Here is a 12,566-nt window from a genome sequence, read left to right as displayed (position 1 = left end):
ATTGTTCCAAAGGCTGGTAGATTTGAGAAACCTGCCCTTCAAGGGGGAGATAGAGCCATGGGAGCCACAAAGCAGGGGAAATAGCAGGCTTCAAACTCATGTTCTGAAAAGAATTATGGGTGACTGGCTATATCTGGACAATGAACTATGTGTTGAAGGGATCTGAGTCACCCTCAGGCAATCCTTTAATTGCAGCTGCAAGACTTTGCAGGTGGATTTCCGGTCTCAGTGACCAGCCAGTCTCTGGAGTCATCAAGAAATACAAAATCACTCCTTCTTCCTTGAAGTGTCCTAAAAACCAGGCAGAGACATAAATCAGAGGAGCAGCTGCTGTGGCTCCACACATACACCCAGGGTTCTTTTCTATTTCTTGGTTACTCCTCAGCGAGAACATTGTCATTCACCCTTGCTGAGTGGGAACTGGTAAAACCCATGCACTTAGCAGTTTGCAAGCAAACATGTCTCCTCAGGAGGGCACATGCTGTTACAGGCAGGTTGCAGGCGTGGCAAGAACATCAGGTGGTGTGGTTTGTAAGTCTAGAGAAGAAGATTGGGATCAAGAAACTGAACTGCTGGGGATCCCTGGGTGGCGCAGCGGTTTAACGCCTGCCTTTGGCCCAGGGCGCGATCCTGGAGACCCAGTATCGAATCCCACGTCGGGCTTCCTGTATGGAGCCTGCTTCTCCCTCTGCCTATGTCTCTGCCTCTCTCTCTCTCTCTCTCTTTCTCTCTCTGTGACTATCATGAATAAATAAAAATTTAAAAAAAACAGAAACTGAACTGTTAAGAAAAAGGAGAAGAAATAGGAATGTGTGTTGGATGGTAAAATGGAGAGAATATTGGAGGACAAAGGGAAGAAGATTGCGAGGGTCAAAGGACCCAGTGAAAGGTGAAAATCTGTCATTTTGTATCTATAAAGTTCACATTTCTACCTCTAGCCCAGGCCTTGCTCCGGACTCCAGATTTGTGTGTCCAACCAGCCTCTTGACATTTTCCTTAGATAGAAATCAACCTATCACAGTTAATATTTCCCAAACTGAACTCCTCAATTGCCTCCACATTCTTGCACATTTCCCAGACGCTCAAGTCCCAAGGCCTTGGAGCTTTTCTTTCCCACCCCAAATCCTACATATCAGGAAATCCTGACCTCTCCTTCTGCATGGACCACCATCTGACCTCTTTCCCCTTTCTCTTGGCTGCTAGCTTGCTCAAGACTTTTCCTCGTTTGCATGAACACAATGAGCTCTTGAATGCTCTAGTTGCTTCTGTCTATGCCTTTCTACACCAAATACTAGAATAATTTAGAACTTATATGGGATCGCATCACTTATTCTTCCAAACCTTGTAAATGCAACCATTTCAGTCAGAGTCAATGCCCAAGTCCTTGAATAGAGCCAGAGGATTCTACTCTCATGCTGTTCCCATGCTGTTCAGCAAGGCTCTTCCCCAGAAAATCATGGCCAACCTTCTTATAATCTGTGCTCTATCTCCCTTCTCACGATGGCCACTCAGGCACCTGTGTAAATACATCCCACCATGAAGATTCTCTCATTGTCTTATCCAGATGTTCTGTCATGTTTTTTTCCCTTAATACTCAAAAGTTGCTGAATGCAATGTCGTTTCCAATTTGTTATGTCTATTGTTTCCTGTCCTTTCCTCCATTATGACATACATTCCATGAGTGCTACTACTTTGTCTCTTCTATTCACCAGTGTGCCCTATGTTCGTGTAATACTCCTTGTTGCTTAGTATGTGTATAGTAAATATTTGTGCAATGTGTGAAGAGTGCAATGTGACCATGTTCTGAGACCCTGAGGTCTATCTTCATTGGAGAATTTCTCAGGGAGTTACATCAGAATCTGAGCTTCCCACATGCATGGCTTGGGAGAAACAACTATTTGCATATACCCAGGAAACAGAAGAGTCTGAGAGAAGCAAACCACAAATGCTTTTCTCCACACTCCACCCTTCCCACACTGTTTGGCAGATCTACAGGAATCTCATGGGATGGCAGTGGGGCTGTAGGCTTTGAGAAGATCAATGCCTAGGCCCATGAGATTTAGCATCAGATTGCCTAAAATCACTCATACCCCTCCCATGTACCATTGAGGGATTTGGACCTTTGCCTGCCTCCTCTTCTTATCTGTAAGATAGGAGGGACAAGAATGTCTAGCTTGGATACTAATATCACATGACATAAGAGACGTAGGCATTTCCAGGTGTGTGTGCTACATGGTGAGTGTTCAAGAAATTGGACACTTATTCCTCATGAGATTTCCTGACATGGAGGCATCACCCAACATCAGATAATTGGGATTGGGACGTAGATAGGATATAATTATAGATGCAGATCATACAGTCAGTAGGCTCCACAATGTTTTATCCTTCTTTCCCCTCTTCCCACCCAGATCCAACATGAAGGGGGATCTCCATAGTAGTAATGAACAAAGTTATAGTCATTTGCTTTACTTAAGAACTTAGTAGAGGGTGAGCAATAGGTTTAGACAATTCAAAAAAGTGAGTAGCTGAGAGACAAGGATCCAAATATCTGTTCAGTGTTCATTTCGTGGAGACTAGACATGCTATGAAGAAAAAAAACAAAATGTTTTCAAAAATCCCAGGTGTGGACTTCTACAGAGGTAGAATGACAGAAGGGGAGGGGACCCTAATTTTGTTGGTTCCTGGAATTCATCTAGATGGTTATCAAGTCATTCTGAGCACATGTGAAATCAACTAGAGATCTGAGAAATGAATTGCTGCAATTCTACAAATAGAATAATGACCACTTTTTGCAAGGTAGGAGGTGCAGTGATGTGAATCCAGGGTGATATGTGAGAAGATAAATTGGGAGGAGAAGGAGCCTCCATAAGCCAGGTACCAGAAAGTGATATAGCAGTGGAGCACAAAGTTGGAACTTTTAGAAGTCTGTTCCAGTGCTCCTTTCTGAAAGGCTCAGGTGGTGAATGGGGCTGAATCCTAGGTGGGACTGGGACGTCAGGATCCCCGGGGTCACAGGAATAACAGGGAAGGCAGCAGAGTTTGCAGGCATCAGAGTGGGGAAGCCTATTGCAAACAGCATGCCCAGGAGTGGGCTTTCGGCTAGGTGTTGCCATAAACAATGAATGGTGGCATGGTCGGTGACCACTCTCCAAGCAAGGGCCCAGGAAGCTGCAGAACCCCATGAAATTCCCTTCTTCCCCAGGAGGAATGGTGGGTATCAGAGTAGTCCCTAAAATTTGAGACTTCAAATGATGTTGCCCTCTGAGATATAAACACTTGGTAACAAGCTGGGTGAACACAGAGTGTGGATAGAAACTAAGGAGAAAAAAGTGATTGCTTTTCCCTGATGGTGCATTGAAGAATGGGGGCTACAATCTTTCAGCTCTGGGGCTGGAGTAGGGTTGACACCATTTCAATTTTTATCCCCTAAAAGGCATGCAAAGCCTTCAGAGAACAAAATCCCATAGAAGAATCCTTAACCTGGTCCCCTGGCAAGGATGGTGTAATTCCACCAGAGCAAGGACACTCATGAACCAACGCAACAGGCGCCTCCCCCAGATCAGTAGGGACATCTGGCTAATACCAAGTTTGCCAATCATACAGAACTGCAAACCTCTAGTTCTTGGGAAAAACAGTATACAGCATTCGTGGTTTTCTTCTTTTCTTTACTCTATTTTTTTTCCTTTACAGCTATTTTCTTATTATATCAATTTTTAAGGTCTTTTTTTAAGTCTGATTTTTACATATACAGGGGATCCCTGGGTGGCTCAGCGGTTTGGTGCTTGCCTATGGCCCAGGGCGTGATCCTGGATTTCCGGTGTCGGGTCCCACGTCGGGCTCTGGGCATGGAGCCTGCTTCTCCCTCTGCCTGTGTCTCTGTCTTTCTCTCTCTATGTGTCTTTCTTGAATAAATGAATACATAAATTTAAAAAATTTACATTTACTTAATATATATTCTTTTCATTTTTCATTTCCTTTCATTGTATTCCATTTTATTTTTGTATACATATTTTTCCTTCTTTCCTATTTTGGGATCTAGTTTCTTCTAACAAATCGATCAAGATACATCCAGGATCTAGTTTATTGTTGTGTTCTATTTCACTTCTTCTTTGATTTCTCTCTCTCTCTCTCTCTCTCTCTCTCTCTCTCCCCTTTCTATTGTCTTTTGATTTGTTTGTATTTTTCTGGTGTGGTTGGTGTTTTTGTATTTTCTCCCTCTTTCATCTATTCTTTTCTGGACATAATGACAAGACGGCCAAACTCACCACAAAACAGACAACAAGAGGCAGTGCATACTGCTAGAGATTAAACCAACATGGGTATAAGTACGATGTCAGTACTAGAATTCAAAATAGTGATTCTAAAGATACTAGCTGGGCTTGGAAAAAAAATATAGAGGACACTAGAGAATCCCTTACTGGAGAAATAAAAGAACTAAAATCTAATCAGGCTGAAATTTAAAAAGCTACTACTAATAGATATATGGTCAAAAATGGAGGCTCTAACTGTGAAGATAAATGAGGTAAAAGAGAGAATTAGTGATATAGAAGGCAAAATGATAAGAGAATAAGGCAACTGAAAAAGAGAAAAACAGCTACTAGATCATAAAGAGAGATCAGTGATACTGTAAAGGAAAATAATATTAGAATAATATTAGAATAATAGGTCGCAATAGGAAGAGGAGAAACAGAGAGCAGAAAGTGAGACAGAGAGAGAGGCAGAAGTTTTATTTGAACAAATTGTAGTTAAGAACTTCTGTAATCTGGAGAAGGAATCAGGCATTCAAGTCTAGGAGGCACAGAGAACTCCCCCTCCAAATCAATAAAAATAGGTCAGTACCTCAACATATAATAGCAAAACTTACAAATCTCAGAGAGAAGGAAAAAACCCTGAAAGCAGCTCAGAACAAGAGGTCTGAAACCTACAAGGGTAGAAACGTAAGGCTAGCTGCAGACCTGTCCGTAGAGACCTGGCAGGACAGAAAGGACTGGCGTGATATATTCAAGATGATAAATGAGAAAAATATGCGGCCAGGAATACTTTACCCAGAAAGGCAGTCAATCAGAATAGAAGGAGAGATAAAGAAATTCTAGGACAAACAGAAACCAAAGGAATTTGTGAACACTAAACCAGCACTGCAAGAAATATTAAATGGGAGTCTTGGAGCAAAGAGAGAGCCCAAAAGTAACATAGACTAGAAAGGAACATGGATAATCTAAAAAAACAGGGAGTTTACAAGTAATACAATGGAACTAAATTCCTATCTTTCAATAATAACTCTGAATATAAATGGGCTAAAAGCCCCAATCAAAAGACACAGGGTATCATATTGGATGAAAAAGCAAAACCCATTGATATTGTGTCTGCAAGAGACTCATTATAAACCCAAAGACACCTCCAGATTGAAAGTGATGGGGTGGAGAACTGTTTATCATGCTAATGGACATTCAAAAGAGAGATGGGGTAGCAATCCTTATACCAGACAAGCTAGATTTTAAACCAAGAGATGATGAAGGACAATATATCATAATTAAAGGGTCTGCACAACAAGAAGATTCTAAATATTTATGCCCCTAATGTGGAAGAGGCCAATTATATAAAACAGTTAATAACAAATCAAAGAAACACATTGGTAATAATATAATATTAGTAGGGAACTTTAACACCATACTCACCACAGTGGACAGATATTCTAAACAGAAGATCAACAAGGAAACAAGGTCTTTGAATGACACACTAGACCAGATGGACTTCACAGATATTTTCAAAGCATTTCCTCCTAAATCAACAGAATACTCATTTTTCTAGAGTGCACATGGAACACTCTCTAGAATAGATCATATACTGAGTCATAAATCAGGTCTCAACTGGTGCCAAAGATTGGGATCATTCCCTGCATATTTTCAGACCACAATGCTTTAAAGCTTGAACTAAATCACAAGAGAAAATCTGGAAGGAACACAAATACACGGAGGTTAAAGAGCATCCTACTAAAGATTGAATGGGTCAACAAGGAAATTAAAGATGAATTTTTTTTAATTCAGGGAAACAAATGAAAATGAAAACACAAGAGTTCAGAACCTTTGGGATGCAGTAAAGGTGGTCTTAGGTGGGTTGTATATAGTAATACAGATCGTTCTCAAGAAATATTAAAGTCTCAAATACACAACACAACCTTACATCTAAAGGAGCCAGAGTAAGAACAGTGAAGAAAACCTGGCCCCAGCAGGTGAATAGAATTAATAAAGATTAGAGGACTCCTAACTCTGGGAAACTAACTAGGGAGGGTGGGAGGAGAGGTGGGTGGGGGGTGGGGGTGACTGGGTGATGGGCACTGAGGTGGGCACTTGACGAGATGAGCACTGGGAATTATTCTATATGTTGGCAAATTGAACACCAATAAAAAATAAATTTATAAAAGAAGATTAGAGGAGAACTCAATGAAATAGAAACCAAAAGAACAGTAGAACAGATTAATGAAACTAGGACATGATTCTTTGAAAGAATTCATAGGATTGATAAACACCTGGCCAGACTTATCAAAAAGAAAAAGGAAAGGAACCAAATACAGAAAATCATAAATGAAAGAGGAGAGCTCACAGCCCACATTGAAGAAATACAAACAATTATAAGAACATATTATGAGCAACTATATGCCAACAAATTAGGCAATCTGGGAGAAATGGACACATTCCTACAAACATATAAACTACCAAAACTACCAAAACTGAAACGGGAAGAAATAGAAAAACTGAACAGACTCATAACCAGGAAAGAAATTATAGCAGTAATCCCCCAACAATCAAGAGTTCAGGACCCAACAATCTCCTAGCAGAATTCTACCACATATTTAAAGAAGATTTCATAGCTATTCTCCTGAAACTGTTTCAAAAAATAGAAATGGAAGGAAAACTTCCACACTTGTTCTATGAGGCCAGCATTACCTTGATCCCAAAACCAGACGAAGACCCCCACCAAAAAGAAGAATTACAGACCAGTATCCCTGATGAACATGGATGCCAAAATTCTCACCAAGACGCTAATAATAATAGGATCCAACAGTACCTTAAAAAGATTATTCATCCTGACCAGGTGGAATTTATTCCTGAGCAGCTAGGGTGGTTCAACATCAGCAAATCAATCAATGTGATTCATCACATTAATAAAAGAAAGGACGAGAACTGGGATACCTGGGTGGCTCAGTTAGTTAAGTGTCTGCCTTCAGTTCAGGTAATGATCTTGTTGGGATCCTTAGAATGAGCCCCATGTTGTGCTCCCTGCTCAGCGGGGATCCTGCCTCTTCCTTTCCTTCTGTCACTCCTCCTGCTGCTGCTATCTCTCTCAAATAAACAAATAAACTTTTTTAAAAAAAATAAAGGACAAGAACCATATGATCCTCTCAATAGATGCAGAAAAAGCATTTGACAAAAGATGGCATCCTTTCCTGATTAAAGCTCTTTGCAGTGTGGGGATCGAGGGAACATACCTCAATGTTATAAAAGCCATATGTGAAAAATCCACAGCAGATATCATCCTCAATGGCAAAAACTGAGAACTCTTCCCATAAGGACAGGAGCAAAACAGGGATGTCCATTTTCACCACTGTTGTTCAACATAGTACTGGAAATCCTACCTCAGCGTTCAGACAACAAAAAGAAATAAAAGGCATCCAAAGTGGCAAAGAAGTCAAATTTCACTCTTCGCAGATGAAATGATACCTTATGTGGAAAACCCAAAAGACTTCTCCCCAAAGTTGCTAGAACTCATGTAGGAATTCAAGCAGCAGGATATAAAATCAATGCACAGAAGTCAGTTGCACTTGTATACATTAACAATGAGACAGAAGAAAGAGAAATTAAGGAGTTGATCCCACTTACAATTGCACCAAAAACCATAAAATACCTATGGATAAACCTAACCAAAGAAGTAAAGAATCTTTACTCTGAAAATTATAGAACACTTATAAAAGAAATTGCAGAAGACACAAAGGATTGGAAAAACTTTCCATGCTCATGGACTGGAAGAACGAATATTGTTAAAATGTCTGCTACCCAAAGCAATCTACATATTCAATGCTATCCTTATCAAAATATCATCAGCATTTTCCACAGAGCTGGAACAAATAATCCTAAAATTTGTGTGGAACCAGAAAAGACCCTGAAAAGCCAAAGGAATGTTGAAAAAGAAAACCAGAGCTGGAGAAATCACAGTTCTGAACTTCAAGCTGTATGACAAATCTGAGATCATTAAGACAGTATGGTACTGGCAGAAAAACAGACACATAGATCAATGGGACTGAAGTGAGAGCCCAGAAATGGACCCCCAACTCTATGGTCAACTAATCTTTGATATTTTGATCTTTTACCTACCGACAGAAAAGAATATCCAATGGAAAAAAGTCTCTTCAACAAATGGTGTTGGAAAATTGGACAGACACATGCAGAAGAATGAAACTGGATCATTTTCTTACAGATACAGAAAAATAAACTCAAAATGGATGAAAGACCTAAATGTGAGACAGGAATCCATCCAAATCCTAGAGGAGAATACAGGCAGCAATCTCTTTGACCTCAGCCACAGCAATTTCTTGCTAGACACACCTCCAAAGGCAAGAAAAACAAAAGCAAAAATGAACTATTGGGACTTCATCAAGATAAAAAGTTTATGCACAGCAAATGAAACAGTTAATAAAACTCAAAGACAGCTTACAGAATAGAAGAAGATATTTATAAATGCCTTATCAGATAAAGGTCTAGTATCCAAAATCTATAAAGAACTTGTCAAATTCAACACCCCCAAAAAAATAATCCAGTCAAGAAATGGGCAGAAGACATGAACACATATTTCTCCAAAGAAGGCATACAAATGGCCAACAAACATGTGGGAAAAATACTCAGCAGTACTCCACAGCAGAGAAATGCAAATCAAAACCACAATGAGATACTACCTCATGGCAGTCAGAATGGCTAAAATTAACAAGTCAGGAAACGACAGATGTTGGCAGGGATGCAGAGAAAGGAGAACCCTCTTATTGGTGGGAAATGCAACCTGGTGCAGCCACTCTGGGAAACAGTGTGGAGGTTCCTCAAGAAGTTAAAAATAGAGCTACCCTACAACCCAGCAATTACACTATTAGGTATTTACCCAAAGGATACATAGTGATTCGAAGGGGCACCTGTACCCCAATGTTTCTGGCAGGAATGTCCCCAATAGCCAAAACATAGAAAGAGCCCAGTTGTCCATGGACAGATAAATGGATAAGGAAGATATGGGGTATATATACAGTGGAATATTACTCAACCATCAAAAAACTGAAATCTTGCCATTTGCAATGATGTGGGTTGAACTAAAGGGTATTATGTTAAGTGAAATAAGTCAATCAGAGAAAGACAGTTATATGATCTCACTCATATGTGAAATTTAAGAAACAAAACAGAGAATAGGAGTAGAGAGGGAAAATAAGACAAAATCAGAGAAGGAGACAAGCCACAATAGATTCCTAACTCTAGGAAACAAAGTGAGGGTTGCTGGAGGGGAGGGGAAGAGGGGCGTGGGGTAAGTGGGGGATGGGCATTAAGGAGGGTATGTGATGTAATGAGCACTGGGTGTTATATGCAACTGATGGTCACTAAATTACCTCTGAAACTAATAACAAAGTATATATTAATTATTGGTTTTAAATTAAAAAGGAAAAGAAAGATAAAAATCCTGCATGTGTAAGCAAATCCATGTATGCAGCCTTCCTCTCACACACGCACACATAAGTGCATTCCCAAGTATATACAATGTGTGGCCTAGCATGCTAGTATGCAGATCATTTTGAGGATTAAATGAAATGTTAATACATGTTAAAGTTCAGTAAAAAATTTGGCATATAGGAAATATCTAACACATCATTCACAAGTTTGGAAGTACACAGAGCAGAATTGGAACTCTAGAGACCCCTGAGTATGATAAGTGATGGCTCTTCTTCTGTTTGCCTCTCTGTATTTTCTGATGTTTCTGCAATTAGCCTCCACTAAGAACAAAATAGCATAACGTGGTTAACAGAATGCTCTATGGAGCTGGGTGGCCTGGACATGAATCCCAACTGGGCCACTCTGACTTAGATAAGTGAAATTGGGCCCGTTGCCCTCTCTGCCTCAGGTTCCCCATCTACAATCAGGAGGACTGTCTGAGCTACCAGGCAGGGTATTGTGAAGATTAGATCAATGAACACACACAATATTGTCATTGTCATTGTTATCATTGTCTGTTTGGACACCTCTGGTACCCAGCTACAGGTGATGGATCCATAGAGGAAGTGCTCAGATCCCTTATTTCATGCTCTCAGATGACACCCAGTTCTTGGCCTCATGTGACAGGCCTGATAGCATATCTGTGCATACTTAGAGGCCTTCAATGTCCAGGAGCAAGGGAAACTGAGGGGGCAGGGAAAGGGGAATCTCCTCCACAGCAATGCTCACCTGTGAGTCCCAACAGCAGAGCCAGCAGCAGGTAAGCAGGAGGGCTAGGTCCGGAGGCAGAAGTTGACATTGTGGAGGCCAGAGGACCCTGCTCCGTACAAATGTGTGTTCTGGGGAGAACGGGCCTCTGTTCTCTCTGCCCCTCTTGTGAAATAAGAGGAAGTATCTATGATCCAGTGACATAGCTGTGAGGCCACATTCTGCTTCTGGATTGTGAAACCGAAGTCAGGCAGACAAGGCCTCACAGGGTGAGGAGGGCCTCTTCTTATGTTTCAGAGAGAGTGGACAGATTAGTAGAAATGATGCTTTCTGCCCTCCTGGGGCATCTGCTCTCTGCATTTGGCCTCTCCTCCAATCTTGAGGTCTTCAGGGAGATCCTCCACTTGGGAGCCCCAGGCCAAGAAGGATCTATGGTTGGTGGCTGTGTCCCAAACTCCTGAGCCCAGAACACTTGAGGGTGACTGGCTTGTGGCCTCATTCTGCACCAGCCTCCACCAAGAACTACTCAGTTGGAGGTAGGAATGGGTTCATCAGGGACTTAAAAATTTGAGGATTGAATGAGGTCTGCTCCAGAAATGACTCCCTGTTCCAACCCTTTATTGATGGAACTGATAAAATTTCACCCCAATGCACAGTGCAGTGTGGACCTCAGAGATTGTATGTGCTTGAGGCACCTGGCTGGCTCACTTGGTGAAATGAGCAACTTTTGATCTCAGGTTAGTGAGATGGGTGTAGAAATTACTTTAAAAAGAAATAAAATCTTAAAATAAAGAGAAGTTGTATGTGCTGTCTCCAACAAAATGCATCATTTCCTCCATTCTTTCAGGAGAGGAAGTGTTTTCTATGTCCCAGAAATCATACTCCCAGGCATTTATCTGAGCTAAATGAAGACCATGGCTTCACGCAATCTCTGCATAAATGTTTAGATCAGCTTTCTTTGTAATGGGAAATACTGGAAACATGCAAAATATCCAGTGAGAAGTGATTGGTTAAACCAACTGTGCTGCATTCCTATGAGGATGTATTATTCAGCAATAAAAAGGAATAATGTATTTACATGTGCACAGCTTGTAAGTTTCCAAAGGCATTATGTTACATTAATCAAATCAATATCAAAATGTCACATACTGTGTGACTCCACTGACACAATATTCTTGAAGTTATAGAGAACAGATTGGCATGTGCAGGACGTTTGGAGTGATGGGGCTGGTTGTCCCTAAGAAAGGGTAGCACAAGGGTAACCTCTGTGGCCATAGAATTGTTCTGTACCCCGAATACGGTGGTGGTTATACAAAATATACATGAGCAGACTGACACAAACAAAGCTGGGCATGTTACACAAGATTGAGACACTTGACGTAATGAGCACTGGGTGTTGCATGTAACAAGTGAATCACTAAGTTCTACCCCTGAAACTAATACTACACTCCATGTGAACTAACTTTAACTTAAATAAAATCTTGGGGCGGGGGGAAGGATTGTGCTATAAAACACAATGTCATTGCCATTATAATGTGGACACTGACTATGATGTTGTCTAAAATTAAAATACTAAAGTGGTGGGGTAGAAATACATACATGTGGTGTGGGGTCAGGAGTAACAGAGCATTGTATCCCCATCATCCACAGTGGAAGTGACTGTATAACGCCTTTGAGTGAAAAGTCTAGAAGTAAGAATAGAAGCATGCTCTATGCGTTCTGACTATAGAATCTAGAAGAATCAGTTAAAAATAATCAAAGGAGTGGGAAATGGCTGCCCCTAAGAGGTGGCAAATAGTGGGAGGTAGGGAAACTCCAGTTTTCATATGTAGATTGTATAGAACTATTTACCTCTTGAAGCATGTGCGTATGTAACTATAAGGAAGGAAGGTAAAAACTAATCTAGGTGAGTCAATTGATGTTATAAGAGTTACACATAAGAGAATGTCCACACTATGAGCATTAGTATGAGTGTGATAAGCTTGGATAAGGTCTATGCTCAAAACTTATTTACATTCATATACAGAAGTCCCAAACCCACTGCAAACAGTAATACTAATTTTTAAGGATTCCATAAATGAGAAAGTATTAAAAATAGCTCTAAGTAGGGATACATAAGAC

At 40.6% G+C, this 12,566-nt stretch overlaps 2 protein-coding genes across 3 annotated transcripts in view; one reads left to right on the top strand and one right to left on the bottom strand.

The window, feature by feature from the left end:
* Positions 1-10,624, bottom strand: part of LOC144298077 (signal-regulatory protein beta-1-like) — a 33,303-nt gene extending 22,679 nt beyond the window's left edge. Inside the window, exon 1 of the mRNA XM_077872488.1 lies at positions 10,467-10,624. Coding sequence (XP_077728614.1) covers positions 10,467-10,536 — 70 coding nt within the window. The 5' untranslated portion in view covers positions 10,537-10,624. The remainder of the gene's footprint in view (positions 1-10,466) is intronic.
* Positions 1-12,566, top strand: part of LOC144298082 (uncharacterized) — an 83,531-nt gene that overhangs the window by 27,671 nt on the left and 43,294 nt on the right. The gene's annotated exons all lie outside the window — the stretch shown is intronic.

Source organism: Canis aureus, chromosome 26 (genome assembly GCF_053574225.1).
Source record: "Canis aureus isolate CA01 chromosome 26, VMU_Caureus_v.1.0, whole genome shotgun sequence".
Classification (NCBI taxonomy): domain Eukaryota; kingdom Metazoa; phylum Chordata; class Mammalia; order Carnivora; family Canidae; genus Canis; species Canis aureus.
The sequence above is the reverse complement of the archived record's forward strand: the minus strand, read 5'-3'. Positions and strand labels throughout refer to the sequence as shown.